The 18303-nt window shown below is 52.5% G+C and overlaps 1 protein-coding gene across 3 annotated transcripts in view; it reads left to right on the top strand.

Moving 5' to 3' along the window:
• Positions 1-17316, top strand: part of DLG5 (discs large MAGUK scaffold protein 5) — a 114694-nt gene extending 97378 nt beyond the window's left edge. For all 3 annotated transcript variants that reach the window (XM_080641767.1, XM_080641768.1, XM_080641766.1), the window contains 8 exons: positions 242-390; positions 1214-1384; positions 2205-2401; positions 9946-10089; positions 10315-10442; positions 12026-12135; positions 14142-14251; positions 15599-17316. In XM_080641767.1, the coding sequence (XP_080497893.1) occupies positions 242-390; positions 1214-1384; positions 2205-2401; positions 9946-10089; positions 10315-10442; positions 12026-12135; positions 14142-14251; positions 15599-15702 (1113 nt within the window). In that variant the 3' untranslated portion in view covers positions 15703-17316. The remainder of the gene's footprint in view (positions 1-241; positions 391-1213; positions 1385-2204; positions 2402-9945; positions 10090-10314; positions 10443-12025; positions 12136-14141; positions 14252-15598) is intronic.
• The last annotated feature ends 987 nt before the right edge of the window (positions 17317-18303 follow it).

Here is an 18303-nt window from a genome sequence, read left to right as displayed (position 1 = left end):
GCCGTGAGGGATGGGTCCCTGTCTCTAGCACCCCCTCCTTGGTGGGGGTACCGTGTTTCCATCCTGCTGTGAGGGCAGACCGGACACAGGCAGATGCACCAGCCCTGCCTGCAAAGGGGAGGCAGGCAGGTTTTCCTTTAAGGGATGTTGAACCTATACCTTATCCCACAATCTGCCCCTCATGGGTGCCCAAGCTGCTCTGGCCTCTGCCTTTTGACCCCGGTTCCCTGTCTCTGGGCAGTATGGCAGTCTGGACATGCGCAGCAAGACGGTGGAGGAAGTCTACGTGGAGATGCTGAAGCCCAAGGATGGCGTCCGCCTGAAGGTGCAGTACCGCCCGGAGGAGTTCTCCAAGGTCAAGGGCCTGCCTGGCGACAGCTTTTACATCAGGTGCCGGTGCCTGGGCTTCCAGGGATTCGGGGCCAGGGGAGGGGCTTTTGATGGAGACTGTTCCTGGTAAATGTCTCTGTTTTCACCCCAAAGGGTGGGACCATGATCATGACTTGGGCCCCAAACTGCATCCCATGGTGGCATGCTTGTGACTTAGAAAAACCCTTGAGGGCTCGCAGGGCCAGATGGGCTCCCTCTTTAGGGTTTGGGGCCTGGGGGCCTTTGAGACCAAAGACCCCCATTTTCCTGTGGGCTGCCCTCCTCTCCCATCTTCCCCCGACCCAGGTCTGTCGATCCTCTGCAGTGTGTTCAAAGTGTCCTCACTGTGTGGGGGACGGGCATCTGGCAGCTTCTAGGGGGTGCTCTTAGCTGCCTTCCTATTCCCTAAGATCTGAGGTCACAGAAAAAAGAAGAGCACTGGTCAGCTGTGTACCATGAGGTGTGGGTCCCTGTCTTTAGGGCCCTGTCCGAGGTGGGGTGACATGTTTCCATCCTGGGGAGTTTCCAGTCTGTAGGAACCATCAGCCTTGACTCAGGGAGGAAGGCAGAAGGAAAGGTGCTCATGGAAGGGTGGACATGGCCTTGGTCCTTGGCAAGTTCTTTGCCTGATGGGCGTTAGGTGCCCTCCCCCTCCAGGGCGCCCTGGGTCTCAGGGTGGAAAGGTAGCTGCTTTGTCCCGTTAGCAAAGCCCGCTCCCTTCTTAGGATGAGGAGAGACAGCAGATCCTGACTCTGGTCTGGGAAAGCTCAGAGCAGAGAGCATACCCAGGGGCCTGGCTGTTGAGGCTGTGGCTCCTGATCCTCTCCCTCATCTCCTGGCGCAGGGCCCTGTACGACCGGCTGGCAGAGGTGGAGCATGAGTTGAGCTTTAAGAAAGACGACATCCTCTATGTCGATGACACCTTGCCCCAGGGCACGTTTGGGTCCTGGATGGCCTGGCAGCTGGATGAGAATGCCCAGAAGATCCAGCGCGGGCAGATCCCCAGCAAATACGTGTGAGTGTTTTGTGTGGGAGGACTTGGGGGCGGGGCGGGGTGGTGCCTGTGGCACTCTTCCCCAGGACAGAGGACTCATTCTGCTACTCACCTCGGCTTCTGGTCTACTCGTCTTCCAAAATTGCTGTCTGAAAGCTGCTCCTAGTGTAAGTCACTGCCGTGCATGAGTCAGCGCTGTACAGAAGCACAGTGGCAACTGAGGAGACATAGCTTTTAAAAATGTTTTAACAGATTTATTGAGGTATAATTCACATATCATACAATTTACTCGAAGTGTACGATTTGTGGCTTTTGGTATATTCACAGATATGTGCAACCATCACCACAAATTTTAGAACAGTCTCATCGCCTAAGAAGCCCCAGCCCCTTTAGCTGTCCTTCTCTGCCATCCCTGCCCCTCCTCTAACCCTAGGCAACCATGAACCCACTCTCCGTGTCTGTAGGTTTCCCTGTTCTGGGGTTTGGTAGGGAAGGGATCATAGAGTTGTGGTCTCCATGACTGGCTTCTTGACTTAGCGTGACGTGCATGCTGCAGTGTGCATCAGAGCCCCGTTCCTCTGTGGCAGGGCGCATAGCTTGCAGTGCCTCCCTCTGAAGGCTGTCCTGGTCCTTTGACGCCATCTGAATAGACGTTGCCTGCTCTGAGAGCTTGCCCCACAGCAGTGGTTCCAGGGCTCCTCGGTGGCATGGGTGGGTGAAGTGCCCAGGAGACCTGCAAAGGAGTATTGGCGGAGCTTGGACTTCCAGCCCTCGCCCTCCTCAGGGGCAGGGGGGGCGGGAGATGGGCTCTTCCCAGCTCTGCCATTTCCTGTGGCTGCAGGATGGACCAAGAATTCTCCAGGAGGCTCAGCATGTCCGAAGTCAAAGATGACAGCAACGCCTCAAAGACGCTGTCCGCGGCTGCGCGCAGATCCTTCTTTCGAAGAAAACATAAGCACAAACGTAGCGGGTCCAAAGATGGGAAAGACCTCCTCGCCTTGGACACCTTTTCCAATGACTCCATTCCACTCTTTGAAGGCAAGTGGCTGAGCTCACTTTGCTGATGGGCTTTCAGGATTGGGTTTGCTATTGACCGCAGAATCCTCACAACAAGTACTTAAATAAGATAGAGGAGGTTTACTTTGCTTTTGCACAGAAGCAGTCCAGAGTTAGGTGTCTGGGTTAGAATGGTGGTGCCACTGTCTTCAGTCTAGTCTGTAGGATGTGGGTTCCTTCTTCAAGGCCTCCCCATGGTCACCACATGTCATTGCAGCTCCAGCCATCACGCCCATGTCCCGGCAGCAGGAAGGAGGAAGGGGCTAGGCAAAGTGTGTCTCAGCTGAGTGTGCCTATTGAAACAGCTCACCCAGAAGCCCCACCCTGCAGCTTATGTGCAAGAGCGTGAAACAGGCAGGGTTTTAGTTGGCACACCCTGGCCTCCCCTGATGCAGGTTCTGTCAGCCAGGAAGGACAGGCACTACTTGGTGGTGACCAAGGACCACTGGTCTCTGCAGATCTTTGCCCCTTTCTGGCCTCACTTTTGCATCCATTAATGATTTTTACAAGATCCTCCCAGGGCTGGGTGCTGACCGGCCTGGAGCTGCATATTAGGGAGTCATACATCCCCTGTCAGGTTGCCCTTGAGGAGAGGGTGTGCTCGTCCCATAAAGCAGGAGGTGCTTGTGCATGTTGCTCCTGGGACCCTGGAATGTGTCCGCTATCCTAGAACAGGAGCTCTTCTGGGTGTGGAGGTGGCAGTGAGCAGCAGAAGGCAGGCAGCCATTCCTCCTTCCCTCCTTCTCTCCCCTCTTTCCTCCCCTTAATGTCTTAAATTAAGGCCTTAGGCTCCCTGTCACTCTGAGTCAGGATAGGGGTTAGCATCCCACAGCCCCTGGACCGAGTGCAGCCCACTGCCTGCTTGCTGTGACCGGGATCTTACATGGTAAAAAGAAAGACAGCCTTTATAGGTACTTGATTTTGCCTTTTGGCCTCTAAAACCTAAAATATTTACCATCTTGCCCTTAATAGAAAAAAATCTGCCAACCTCCTGGATTTCTCACTTTAGTTTTTTGTTTCTTTTCTTCTTTTATTTCTTTGTTCTCCACTTTCAATATTACCATTCCCTTTCTCCCATAGACACCATCTTTGGTATATTTGTTGTGTGCTCAGTGGATATATTAATATCTCTGAAAAATAGCTTTTTGTCTATTTTTCCTTTTAGTTCATCAGTTATTTTTTGAAGTTGTCTTTAGGTGCATACAGCTTTTGAATTGTTATATCTTCCTGGTAAGCTGTTCCTTTTATTATCATGAGATGTACAACTTTATCTCTAGTAATGTTTCTTGCCTTAAAATCTGTTTTGTCTGATGTTATTGTTATACCAGCTTTCTTTTGGTTAGTGTTCACAGAGTTCATCTTTTTCTATCTTTTTACTTTAAACATTTGTAGCTTTATATTTAAACGTCTCTTATAAGTAGTGTGTGTGTTTTTGTTTGTTTGTTTTTTTTTTTCCCTTGATTGCCATTTTATTTTTTTATTTTTATTATTCTTTAATTTAATAAATCTTTATTGTTCAGATTATTACAATTGTTTCTCCTTTTCCCCCCATAGCTCCCCTCCACCCGGTTCCCACTCCACCCTCTGCCCTTACCTCCCCCGCCACTGTCCTCATACATAGGTGTACAATTTTTATCCAGTCTCTTCCTGCACCCCCAATACCCCTTTCCCCCTGAGAATTATCAGTCCACTCCCTTTCTATGCCCCTGATTCTATTATATTCACCAGTTTATTCTGTTCCTCAGATTTTTAATTCACTTGATTTTTAGGTTCACTTGTTGATAGATATGTATTTGTTGTTCATAATTTTTCTCTTTACTTTTTTATTCTTCCTCTTCTTAAAGAATACCTTTCAGTATTTCATATAATACTGGTTTGGTGGTGATGAACTCCTTTAGCTTTTTCTTGTCTGTGAAGCTCTTTATCTGACCTTCCATTCTGAATGATAACTTTGCTGGGTAGAGTAATCTTGGTTGTAGGTTCTTGCTATTCATCACTTTGAATATTTCTTGCCACTCCTGTCTGGCCTGCATAGTTTCTGTTGAGAAATCAGCTGACAATCGTATGGGTGCTCCCTTGTAGGTAATTAACTGTTTTTCTCTTGCTGCTTTTAATATTCTCTCTTTGTCTTTTGCTCTTGGCATTTTAATTATGATGTGTCTTGGTGTGGTCCTCTTTGGATTCCTTTTATTTGGGGTTCTCTGCGCTTCCTGGACTTGTAAGTCTATTTCTTTCACCAGGTGGGGGAAGTTTTCAGTCATTATTTCTTCCAATAGGTTTTCAGTATCTTGCTCTCTCTCTTCTTCTGGCAACCCCATAATTCTGATGTTGGTACGCTTGAAGTTGTCCCAGAGGCTCCTTACACTATCTTCAACTTTTTGGATTCCTTTTTCTTTTTGCTTTTCCAGTTGAGTGTTTTTTGCTTCTTTGTATTTCAAATCTTTGACTTGATTCTTGCGTTCCTCTAGTCTGCTGTTGGGTCTCTGTATAATATTTTTTATTTTTTTTTCAAAATTTTTTAAATAAATCTTTATTGTTCAGATTATTACAGGTGTTCCACTTTTTTTCCCCCATAGCTCCCCTCCACCTGATTCCCCACCCCACCCCATGCCCTTACCCCCCGCCACTGTCTTCATCACAGGTGTAAGATTTTTGTCCAATCTCTTCCCGCACCCCTCACACCCCCTTTCCCCTGAGAATTATCAGTCCATTCCCTTTCTATGTCCCTGATTGTATTATATTCACCATTCCATTCTGTTCTTCAGATTTTTTATTCACTTGATTTTTAGATTGACTTGTTGGTAGGTGTGTATTTGATGTCATTTTGTTGTTCACAATTTTTATCTTTACCTTTTTCTTCTTCTTCCTCTTCTTAAAGAATACCCTTCAGCATTTCATGTAATCCTGGTTTGGTGGTGATGAACTCCTTTAGCTTTTTCTTATCTGTGAAGCTCTTTATCTGACCTTCAGCTCTGAATGATAGCTTTGCTGGGTAGAGTAATCTTGGTTGTAGGTTCTTGCTGTTCATTGCTTTGAGTATTTCTTGCCACTCCCTTCTGGCATGCATAGTTTCTGCCGAGAAATCAGCTGACAGTCGTATGCGTACTCCCTTGTAGGTAACTAACTGTTTTTCTCTTGCTGCTTTCAAGATTCTTTGTCTTTTGCCCTTGGCATTTTAATTATTATGTGTCTTGGTGTGGTCCTCTTTGGATTCCTCTTGTATGGGGTTCTGTGCGCTTCCTGAACTTGTAAGTCTATTTCTTTCACCAGGTAGGGAAAGTTTTCTGTCATTATTTCTTCTAATAGGTTTTCAATATTTTGCTCTCTCTCTTCTTCTGAAACCCCCAAAATTCGGATGTTGGTACGCTTGAAGTTGTCCCAGAGGCTCCTTACACTATCTTCATATTTTTGGTTCTTTTTTCTTTTTGTTTTTCTGGTTGGGTGTTTTTTGTTTCCTCATATTTCAGGTCTTTGGTTTGGTTCTTGGGGTACGTTGATCTACAGTTGAGCTTCTGTATATTCTTTATTTCAGACAGTGTATGCTTAATTTCTGTCTGGTCCTTTTCCATTTTTTTGGCATTCTCGTTAAGATCCTTAAAGGTCTCACTAAGTTCCTCAGTGGTTTTTAGAAGATTCTTGAGTAACCTTATAAATGTGGTTCTGAACTCTATGTCGTCCAGTAGTTTGCTTTCCTCCATTTCTTTCATTCATGACATGTTTCTTTGTCTTCACATTTTGCTGCTTCCCTGCGTTGATGGAGTGGCTTTGTGTGGTAGGTGACCTATAGGGGCCAGTAGCTCAGCCTCCCCAATCACCTGAGGTGGACGCTCTTGGTACACCCCTTTGTGGGCTGAGTGCAAAGTCTTGGTGTAGTTAAGTCTTGATTGCTGTTGGTACACTGGGAGGAATTGACCTCCAGGCCAATTGGCTGTGAGGACCCGCTGTGTCTATAATGGAAGAACTGCTGCGCTGGAGACACGCTTATGGTGTAGGACTTGTTTCAGTGGGGCTTTGGTGCTCACTGAGTCTGCCTCTTGAATGTGTCACTTATGGATGTGAGGAGTTGAAATCTGGTGTCTCACACTGACCACTAGGTACACTGGCTTCTGGATCTCCAATGGGGTGCAGGTCAGCTACTGTCTGAGGCCACCCAGCAGGAGCTACAGCGAGAACTACAGTTTTCTCCTCTTTACTTGGGGTTTGGAGGTTTTGGAGCTGTCTGACCCGGGCTGCAAGTTTGCTAGGTTAAGCTGCAATAGGGCAGGCCATTCATATGGTAAAGCCGCTCCTTGGAGCTTGGGTGGGTTTGTAGGTTGTGCGGGGCGGGGTCTCAGGGCGTCACTAGGCTAGGGCGTGGCAAACAGCGATGGCTGCCAGTAAGCCGGCTCTGCGGCTCCGACCGCGTCCCTGCGTCCCGCGCCCCAGTGCAGTAAACAGTTATTCCTGCGCTCAGCCCTGTAAGCAAGCCACCCTCACTTTCCGACCCGATGGCAGACAGTCCAGCTTCTCTCCGTAGGAGTTTGGGTCCCCCGCGTCTCCCCAGAAACTGGAGTTCAGAGTAATCGGGAGCTTGTCTCCCTTTGGGTTGAAAACAGCAGTGCTCCCAGTCGCCCACCGCCAGCCCAATTCGCACGCCTCCGTACCTCAGCTTTTCAGCGCTTGTGCACCTCTCAATGCTCTTTTCTCTTTCCTTCTAGTTGTAGAACTTCCACTCAGCCAGCTTTCCCGTGGTTCTGGGTGATAGACGTTTTGTCTTTTAGTTGTAGTTTTGAAATTGTTGTGCGAGGCAGCAGTTTAGGTGTTTATCTACGCCGCCATCTTGGATTCTGTCTGTATAATATTTTTTTTTCAGTCAGTGTATGTTTAATTTCTAGTTGGTCCTTTTTCATATCTTTGAGGATCTCGCTAAATTTATTGGCCTTTTCTAGGATAATCTTGAAAAGCCTTATAACTGTGGTTTTGAATTCTATATCCAGTCGTTTGTTTTCCTCCATTTCTTTCATTTGTGATCTGTATCTTTGTCTCCACATTTTTGCTGCTTCCCTGAGTTGGTAGGGTAGCTTTGTGTGCTAGGTTTCCTATATGGCGCAGTGGGTCGGCCTCCCCAGTTAACCTGAGGTGGACACTCTTGGTGCACCCCTTTGTGGACTGTGTGTACAGCCTTGTTGTAGTTAAGTCTTGATTGTTGTTGGTATCACTGGGAGGAATTGACCTCCAGGCCAGTTGGCTGTGAGGATCAGCTGTGTCTATGCTGGGAGAAGTTTGGTGCTGGAGACAGCCTTATAGGATTAGACTTGCAAAATTGCAAAAGCCTCTGTGCTCAGCCTGGATAGGGCAGAGTCTCAGGGTGGAGCAGACAGTCTTGGCTTCCCGTCAGCCCTTCCCTTGGGCGCGTGCCCCCAGACCTCTGCCTTCTGCGGATCCCCTGAGTTTCTGCCTGACAGTCCAGATTCCCCCGTAAGAGGGTGGGTCCCCAGGAGCTCGCCCGGAACTGGGGTTCAGTGCAGTCAGGAGCTTTCGACTCTCTTCCGCTAGGGAATGCCTGCGGCAACCTCCGCATTCAGCCTTCTCTGCGAGCACTCGCGCGCGTGTGCCCCTCCAGACCCCTGCCCGCCGCAGCTCCCCCGGGTCTCCGAGTCTCTGTGTGCCTTTCTCTCTACCTGACAGTTCAGACTCCCCCTGTATGAGCCTGGATCCACAAGGTTTTGCCCAGAACTGGAGTTCAGTGCAGTCGGAACTGGGGTTCAGTGCAGTCGGGGGCTTCCTTCCCCCTCCTGCCAGAGAAAGTCAGCCAGGCACTCAGCCGCCCTTCCTCTCTGCACGTGTGTCTCTGTACCTTAGCCCTTTGCTGCTCCTCTGATTCTCCGTGAGCTTTTCTCTTTCCTTTTAGTTGTAGAATTTCCACTCAGCCAGCCTTCCTGTGGTTCTGGATGATGTCTTTTCTGTCTTTTAGTTGTAGTTTTGAAATTGTTGTGTGAGGCAGCAGTTTAGGTGCTTACCTATGCCGCCATCTTGGTTTCTCCCGTGTGTGTTTTTTTAACCCACGGTGACTAATTCTTTTTTCATTTTATTGAAGTACTAGAGGCCTGGTGCATGAAATTTGTGCACGGGGGCAAGGAGGGGGGTCCCCCAGTCTGGCCTGCACCCTCTCCAATCCGGGACTCCTCGGGAAATGTCGGGCAGTTGGACATTCCTCTCGCAATCAGGGACCACTGGCTCTTAACCACTCACCTACCTGCTGGCCTGATCGCCCTAACTGCTCTCCCCTGCCGGCCTGATCCCCCTAACTGCTCTCCCCTGCTGGCATGATCCCCTTAACTGCTCTCCCCTGCCGGCCTTATCCCCCTAACTGCTCTCCCCTGCTGGCTTGATTGCCCCTAACCACCTCTGCCTTGGCCCTGCCACCATGGCTTTGTCAGGAAGGATGTCCGGAAGGTTGTCCAGAAGACGTCGATCTAATTAGCATATTACCCTTTTTTTAGTATAGATGATATATGTATGGAAAAGTGCACATATATTTAGAGTTTGGAAAATTGTGTCATTTAGAAAATGCCTGACCACTGTTCCTTTAAAACTGCTTCTGTGCTCTTCTTTCCTCTCCTTCTGTATCTTATTATTATTATTTTTTGATTCATCATCACCCAAGAATATTTTTTCCATTGATTTTTAGAGAGAGTGGAAGAGAAGAAGGGAGTGAGGGGGGGAGGTAGAGAGAGAGAAACATTGATGTGAAAGAGACACATCAATTGGTTGCCTCCTGTACCCGACCAGCAGCAGGGCCAGGGATTGAACCTGCAACCCAGGTACATGCCCTTGATTGGGAATCGAATCCATGACTCTCTGGTTTGTATGCCAATGCTCTAACTACCTAGAAACAGCAGCCAGGGCTCTATCTTACTTCTTTGACCATTTCCCCTATGTGTTTTACACACCCCCTACATTTTCCATATTGTTTCTCTCCTGCTTCAGCCTGGGTGCTTTCTCCTGACCTTTTTCCTGTTCACAATACACTCTTCTGTTGTATCCAACTCGTCCTTATTTCAGAAATTGCACATTTTAGTTTTAGTTGCCATTTGATATTTTTGTGGTAAAAACACATATCATTAAATCTGCCATCATAGCCATTTTTAAGTATCCAGCTCAGTGGTGTTAAGTATGTTTGCATTGTTGGGCAACAGATCCTTAGAGCAGAGAATGAGTAGGGAGGTGGGTGAGCAGGCCTAAGACACAGAAGGAAAGGTTTCAGCAGACGAAGTGCTGAAATGCTTGGGTGTTCACAGACTGGGAGTTGTGCTGGACTCCAGAATGACTGTGCCCTGCTGTGCCTGGGATGTGGGGCTCCAGTGCTAAGACTGGGCAAGTCCCAGGCAGACTCGGTGAGCTGGCCACACTGCCTGGCGCTGGGTTTGTGGAGTGTAGGGGTGAACCTGCCTGGAGTTAGCAAGAACAGGACCACACTGTCCCCATCCACTCTCCCTCCCTTACCCCAGGCGGTTACCATGACACTGCCCCTCTCCCTCCCTCAGATTCGGTGAGCCTTGCCTATCAGCGGGTCCAGAAAGTAGACTGTACTTCCCTGAGGCCCGTCCTGATTCTGGGGCCGTTACTGGATGTGGTGAAGGAAATGCTGGTGAACAAGGAGCCCAGCAAGTTCTGCAGATGCCCCTTGGGTAAGGCCTCCTCCCCACCCCTGTGCTCGTCCCCGTGCCCCTTCCCTCAGTCTCCTGGGCCAATCCCACAGTGTTTCCATCCCACACTGACTTGAGTTAGAAGTGAGTAGCCTGCGGCTCTTTCTCTGGAGAGAAGACGGCAGGACTGGGTCCTAGTGGCCCCTCCAGAGTTCCCCGCAGGGCGCTCCGTGGTGCCACCTCCTGAAGCCTGTGTCTGCTTTGCAGAGGTGATGAAGGCCTCCCAGCAGGCCATCGAGCGAGGCGTCAAAGACTGCCTGTTTGTCGACTACAAGCGCAGGAGTGGCCATTTTGACGTGACCACAGTGGCTTCCATAAAGGAGATCACAGAAAAGGTACCCGTTGCTTTAGACTGAGGGTTTGCACCTGTTGGAGCCTTTGGGTGCTGCCCTGTGCAGTCCCAGACCCTTGGTGAGCTCACCCATGCTCTTGAGTCCGGATGAGCCTTCTTTGTGCTTCTACTTTCATGAAGAGGAAGCCAGTCAGGGGTCACCCTGTGCATGGGGTGTAGGAGAGGGTGCAGGAGTCACCCACCCTGTGCATGGGGTGTAGGGGAGGGTGCAGGAGTCACCCTGTGCACGGGGTGTAGGGGAGGGTGCAGGAGTCACCTTGTGCATGGGGTGTAGGGGAGGGTGCAGGAGTCACCCTGTGGACGGGGTGTAGGGGAGGGTGCAGGAGTCACCCTGTGCACGGGGTGTAGGGGAGGGTGCAGGAGTCACCTTGTGCATGGGGTGTAGGGGAAGGTGCAGGAATCACCCTATGCACGGGGTGTGAGGGAGAAGTGCAGGAGTCATCACGTGTTTGGGGTGTAGGAGAGGATGCAGGAGTCACCCTGTGCACGGGGTGTAGGAGAGGGTGCAGAAGTTACTCTGTGTAGGGGGTGTAGGGGATGGTGCAGGAGTCACCGTATGCACAGGGTGTAGGGGAGAGTGCAGGAGTCATCATGTGTACGGGGTGTAGGAGAGGGTGCAGGAGTCACCATGTGTAGGGGGTGTGAGGGAGGGGTGCAGGAGTCATCATGAGTAGGGGGTGTGAGGGAAGGGTGCAGGAGTCACCCTGTGCACAGGTGCCTCTTTGAGGGAGGTCTGCAGCTGGGTCCCACACACGTCTGTTGAGCTGGGTGAGAGCTTTCCTGTGCCTTTGCTGGGACAGGGCCCAGGGCTTCCGTCAGGACTCTGCCCCTGGGTGGGCCAGCAGCCCTTGCTGTGGGTCTTTAGGCTCTGGAAGGTTCTGGGGTCCACTTGCATAAGGGAAAGTGGACATCACAGATCACAGGGTGTGTGGGAAAGGCACCTTCAAGGCTGTGGATGCTCCTCAGGCCCCGCCTTCCCGGACCTCTTAGAGCTGTAAGTGTAGATGCCCAGGTGGAGTGATGAGCCCCAGGCACTTAGCCCACAGTGGGGAGCCATAAGCATGGTGCAGTGGGCTTCTTCTGGCTCACACTCTGCCTGGAGGCTCAGGGGAGCCTGGGACACATTTCAATCACAGTCCCCCAAAGACAGACACTCCCGTCCGCCACTACAGGCCCTGCTCATCAGAGGGCAAGGTGGGGTAGCGCTTAAAAAGTTCCCTATATCTGGGCAAAGGCAGGAAAGGAAGTTTGCAGTGGTCCATCCAGCCCCCACTGGGCACTGTCTCCCAGCCTTGACCCCATCAGCGCTGACAGCTGTGAGTAGAGAGTTTGGGGTTAGCTTCCCTACCGTTTGTCATGCCTTGTCTTCATGAGAGATGGCCTCGCTTCCTTGTTCACGGGTAGAACTTGGTGTTCATTTGTGGAGACAGGCAGAGCCTGTGAGGGGAGAGGTGGGCCCCATTGGTGGCATAGAAAGCGGAAGGTGTTCCCAGAAGGCCTGCGATGTTTCCGAGGCCCGGCCCTCAGGCCTGGCCCTGGCGCTCACTCTCCGCCCACCCCCCACAGAACTGGCACTGTCTGCTGGACGTCGCCCCCCACGCCATCGAGCGGCTGCACCACATGCACATCTACCCCATCGTCATCTTCATCCACTACAAGAGCGCCAAGCACATCAAGTAGGTGGGGGCTCCTGGGCCGGGCCTGGGGCTGGGCTGGTGGAGCTGCTGCTCCCACGGCCAGGGTGGTGGTGCTGGGGCATAGGGTGGGGGTGGAAGAATGAGACCAGCCTGTCGGCCTTGAAATAGGCAGCACATGTGGGAACAACTTTTCCACCTCAAGCTGCTGTCTCACGTTCAGAGCCGGGCAATGTTAGCCTGGCTCAGCCCCTCCCTGCCCGCCCCCTCTGCCCTGTTTGGGTGCTGCCCTGGCTCTGAGTATGTCCCGCTTTGTCTGCAGAGCTCCTCTCCCACCCTGGCCCCATTCCTTTCTCCTGCCTCTCAGCTGGGTGCTCACAGCACAAGGAGCTAGGGGCCCTCAGCTGGGTGCTCACAGGACACGGGAGCTAGGGGCCCTCAGCTGGGTGCCCACAGGACAAGGAGCTAGGGGCCTCAGCTGGGTGCTCACAGGACAAGGAGCTAGGGGCCCTCAGCTGGGTGCTCACAGGACACGGGAGCTAGGGGCCTCAGCTGGGTGCTCACAGGACAAGGAGCTAGGGGCCCTCAGCTGGGTGCTCACAGGACAAGGAGCTAGGGGCCCTCAGCTGGGTGCTCACAGGACACAGGAGCTAGGGGCCCTCAGCTGGGTGCTCACAGGACACAGGAGCTAGGGGCCCTCAGCTGGGTGCTCACAGGACACGGGAGCTAGGGGCCCTCAGCTGGGTGCCCACAGGACAAGGAGCTAGGGGGCCTCAGCTGGGTGCTCACAGGACATGGGAGCTAGGGGCCTCAGCTGGGTGCTCACAGGACAAGGAGCTAGGGGGCCTCAGCTGGGTGCTCACAGGACACGGGAGCTAGGGGCCCTCAGCTGGGTGCCCACAGGACAAGGAGCTAGGGGCCCTCAGCTGGGTGCCCACAAGACACGGGAGCTAGGGGCCCTCAGCTGGGTGCCCACAGGACACAGGAGCTAGGGGCCCTCAGCTGGGTGCTCACAGGACACGGGAGCTAGGGGCCCTCAGCTGGGTGCTCACAGGACAAGGAGCTAGGGGCCCTCAGCTGGGTGCTCACAGGACACAGGAGCTAGGGGCCCTCAGCTGGGTGCTCACAGGACACAGGAGCTAGGGGCCTCAGCTGGGTGCCCACAGGACAAGGAGCTAGGGGCCCTCAGCTGGGTGCTCACAGGACACGGGAGCTAGGGGGCCTCAGCTGGGTGCCCACAGGACACGGGAGCTAGGGGGCCTCAGCTGGGTGCCCACAGGACACGGGAGCTAGGGGGCCTCAGCTGGGTGCCCACAGGACACGGGAGCTAGGGGGCCTCAGCTGGGTGCCCACAGGACAAGGAGCTAGGGGCCCTCAGCTGGGTGCCCACAGGACAAGGAGCTAGGGGCCCTCAGCTGGGTGCTCACAGGACACGGGAGCTAGGGGGCCTCAGCTGGGTGCCCACAGGACACGGGAGCTAGGGGGCCTCAGCTGGGTGCCCACAGGACACGGGAGCTAGGGGGCCTCAGCTGGGTGCCCACAGGACAAGGAGCTAGGGGGCCTCAGCTGGGTGCCCACAGGACAAGGAGCTAGGGGGCCTCAGCTGGGTGCCCACAGGACACGGGAGCTAGGGCCCCTCAGCTGGGTGCTCACAGGACAAGGAGCTAGGGGCCCTCAGCTGGGTGCCCACAGGACACAGGAGCTAGGGGGCATGTGCGCCCAGCTCCGCCAGAAGCAGGCTGTCATGGGTGAGCCTCTGCTCCCCGACCTCTAGTTGGGCCAACAGCTCATCAAAGCCCCTCCCTTTTGTCCGTTTGTGCTTCCAAGCTTCTGGTACCTGCTCTTGGGGGCCACTGGGGTGTCTGCTCGTTATGTGCGTGCACGGGGGTGCCCCCTTCCACCTCTGCCCAGAGCTCTCCATGGAGCCTGCAGGCTACGGCTGTGCTTACAAAGGGAGCACGCGGGGATCCTGTTACTCTGGACAAAGGAACGAAAGAGGGGTTCCGGGGAAGCGCAAGGCTCACTCGGTTCCCTGCATGTCCCCACAGGGAGCAGAGAGACCCCGTGTACCTGAAGGACAAGGTGACACAGAGGCATTCCAAAGAGCAGTTCGAGACGGCTCAGAAGATTGAGCAGGAGTACAGTAGGTACTTCACAGGTAGGTGTCCCGAAGAGAATTAGATGTGGCACAGCCCATGCTTGCTGGGGGCCAGTGATGCCCTTGCCAACACTCATTTCAGATGCTCTGATGGCAGGCACAGGGCAGTGCAGGAATTCAATAGGTTGAGAGGTAAAGCTCCCTGATTTGGCCCCAGGCCAGGGTCTGGCCTATCCACCCAGATTTGTCCCGTGTGCAGTGGCAGGTCTGTCTCAGAGCCTGTACCACAACTTCCGGGTTCCCGGGCGGCAGCACGGGGTGGCCGTGACCCTGTGCTCCCAGCACCCCCCGGGCAGGTCAGTTTTGCCTTGAGATTTGGTGAAGAAAAGCTGTGACCTTACCATCCCTGGTCTTTGAAACAAAGCAAACCACAACAGGCCTGGCTCCAGCTGCTGGCTGTCACTAACCCTATAGCTTTCAGCCTCCTCCACAACATTAGTCATTTGTGGGGGTTAATAGGTAGTGGTCGCGGAGAGGTGTGGCAGTGATTGTCGGTAACATGGAGGCTGCTGGGATCTGTGCTTCGCATGCAGCGGTTCTCAGAACCAGCCTTGGTGCTTCCCTGTGTATGTGTGTGTGTTAATTTCCAGTCCACCACGGACCAGTATTTTAGTCAAATACATTAATAGTTACTAGAGAAATGAAGATTTAAAACTCCAAACATATAAAATACAGGCCTTGCTTCTTTATTAGATTCAACAGACACACAGATTCTGTCATGTGTCTATAGCAGTTTCTAGCACTCCCCAGCAAGTCCTGTGCATGCCTGTGATGGGCACCTGGGACACACTCTGTCCACTGCGTGTTCTGTGGAGCACACTGAACGCCCTGGCTGGTGTCTCAGGGCCCGTGGTGTCGAAAGCCTGTGAGCAGGGCTGGGACATACATGGAAACCTCACGTCTTTGCTGGGAATCCTCTCTGGTCCATGGGATGTCCAGCTCCTACCCGTTTCCTGCACAATTCTGCTGCGGATCAGACCTTTATAACACGACCCCAAATGGCTTTCCAATATGCTGGGTTCCCCAAGGGCAAGACTGGGCACCAGGCCTACTCGCGTGTGATGCCTGGGGTTACATCCGGTTACCCTGTGACGGGCCGGGGAAGCCTGGCAAAGTTTGACACCCACCTTCATTTAAGCTCATGCTTTCAGCATCCTATTGAACAGTGGACCAGAGAGACAGATAAAAAGCCAAAGGGATTTGTGTTCAGCTCTTCTTTTTCTTCCCCAATTTTTTGCTGATGGAAGAAAGTGGATGGGAGAGGCAGGAGCTCAAAATAGGCGGAGAAACAGAAAGAGTAAAAGGTGTATTTATTTGCCTCAGACCTGGGGTCTTCCTCTTTTGCAGGGGTCGTCCAGGGAGGAGCCCTGTCAAGCATTTGCGATCAGATCATGGCTTTGGTCAGCCAAGAGCAGAGCAAAGTCCTGTGGATTCCAGCCTGCCCGCCATAGGCCGCTGTGCTGGGAACGGAGGCGGCTTGTCACCAGCGTCGGGCCTGGCTCAGCTTCTCTAACTGAAAGTCCATTGGAATATGAGCACTGGGGGAGGGTCCACGAGCAGGGCCCCAGCTGCTCCCCTTAGAGACAGTGGGCCGCAGACGCGTGGCCCCGAGCCCAGCCCAGCAGACCGTCTTCCTCACACGTGTGCTTTAAGACAAAACAGTAACCACCCAGGACTCTGCTAGAGGTTCCACACCAGCCTTCCGAGGCCAGCAATCTGAGATGCTGCAGAGAACCTTTCATACCACAAGTTTACAAGCCTTTCTAAGTATTTGGTTGTTTCTGTTTACTTGAACGGCCCATGTTGTTGGTGCCCAGCCCCTGCCCCTGTCCATCTCGTGTTGCTTTCGTGTTTTGGTTTTGTTCCTGTTTTCAGCGAAATAACTCTGGAACCTCGATGGGCTGCTCTGCTCTAGAAGGTTCGTGGTGGGACCAGAGCTGTGAAAAACCTATTCCTCGGTGGCATCTCTCCTGGAAGGACATCGCCATGGCAGATGCTTGGACATTGGTGGTGGCAGAACCAGTGCCTTTGTGGGGCCGACTCGCCAGCGGCAGTGGTTTCCCTGCCTGCACCAGGGCAGGCGACACTGGCATCTCCACAGACTCGTCTCAGACTTTCCCTCCTGCCTGCATGCCCTCTCATCTCTCCTCCACCTGCCTTTATCATTTCCGTCTCTCTGTCCTTCGGAGCCTCTCGGGCTCACGCTGACGACTGGTTCTGGCAGGAGGCCAAGCCGATGCATGCCGTTGGTCCTTTGTAGGTTCTGTAAATAGAGACAGCCTTTCTCAGTGCAATGTTTGCAGGGTACTTCTCAAACTGTAGAGGGAGCAGACACGTCAGCTCTTTTGGACATGAAAAGTGTCTCAGACTTTGAGTTGAGAGTCTTCGGGGAAGCCTAGTGATTAGTGTTGTCACCGTCAAAATCTAAAAAGCGGGCGGGACCTGTTAGTCTTGGCTACAGTGCTCCGGCATGCCCAGTGCTCCTTGAGGATGTCTTCATTGGGACTTTCGTTTTTCCTTTTTTTGCACTTATGACGCTGGGTACCTCTGGCTGCAGATTTGATGTGGTTCCTCCCTAAACTGTGCGTCCTGTTGTTAATAGGTACTGTACCGGGCTCCGTGTGTCACTGGGGTAGGACCTATATTTTAATACTGTTCCTAACATTTCATTTTACTAGCAAGAAATCTTTGATTTCATTTTATCCTTTGTAATTCTAGACACTAGATGGTAGTTTAGCCATACTGACATTTTTTAAAAAGGGATATATTTTCTTGCACAGTTGTTCAAAAAGAGACACATTTGGGTCCTCAATGCTGCCCTTTGTTTTACAGGTACAAGTTTCTAGCTCAGACAGCTGAGACACGAGGCTGTCTCGAGTCTTATGCGCACTCGGGGCGTTGCTCTGAGCTGCAGACAGTGGGACTGTGATGGTACAGTGTGCACAGGTACTGTTCCGACAGACTGGGATTTTCTGTAAAGAAACCTTACTTTGTATTAAAAGCAAAACAGACTTTAGTACAATAAATAAAGGTCAATTTCTGTAATTTGTGATGAAGGCACCTGTACTTCACTGTTTCCCGTCTTTTCCTGCTCCCTCCACTTCCCTTTCTTCCTAAATTCCTTCGTTCCCGGCAGCAGGAACCAGCTGATGTATGGGCTCTTTCCAGCTCCAGTGTAATCAGGAGCCCCTTTTCCTGCCGCATCAGCCTCTCTCTGGCTCCCTTCTCCCCTCCTATGCGACCCACCATCCATGCATCCTTCTATCCGCCCATCTGTCCTGCACAGCGTGGGTGAGGTTGCAACCAGGTGGCTGATTGCAAGACTCAGGTCCTGCCCTTAGGTGCTCACCTTCAGGTCTATAGGTTTGGCTGGGCCCTGGAAAGCAAAGGGAAAGGGACCCCATAATGTTCCCAGTCAAGGTCTTATCTGCAGGGGTAAGGGCCAGCCTGGAGCGAGGGGGGCAGCCTGGCGGGGCTGTGAGGATGCCCCAGCACTGCAAGGCTCTCTGGAGCAGCCTGTGTTCCAGGGGCGGGGAGGTTGGGAAAAGTAGCCAGATGCCAGGGCTGCTGCAGTAAAGGCTCCGAGGCCTGGGGCACCGAGGAGCCCTCTTCTCTTGCGGAGGAGCTTGAGGGCCTGGAAAAGCCTCTTGCTATTGTGGGGACAGGCCAACTCCTGTCCTTTCCTGCAGGATCTATCGTAGACCCGCACTCAGCCTCCCCGGTGGCCACCGGAGGCCTAGAGCTGTGTGGGGCCGGTGCTGCTGGCTGGGACCAGGGCACAGCCTACCCACATGCATTCAGCCACAGAGCTGCCCGTACCTCCTGGGCAGCCCAGACGCAGCGCCATTCTCAGGGGACAGTGCTGAGTCAATTTTGTCACCTACAGGGTAAATGTATGCAGGGGACGCTGCTTGTTTTAGGAACCGTTTCTTTTATTTATTTATTTATTTATTTGCTTTTATTTTTTTTTTTAATTTCTTTATTGATTAAGGTATTACATATGTGTCCTTATTCCCCCATTACCCCCACCTCCCATTCATGCTCCCACCCCC

The sequence above is a fragment of the Plecotus auritus genome, assembly GCF_963455305.1.
Source record: "Plecotus auritus genome assembly, chromosome: 9".
In the NCBI taxonomy this organism is placed as follows: Eukaryota; Metazoa; Chordata; class Mammalia; order Chiroptera; family Vespertilionidae; genus Plecotus; species Plecotus auritus.
The sequence above is the reverse complement of the archived record's forward strand: the minus strand, read 5'-3'. Positions and strand labels throughout refer to the sequence as shown.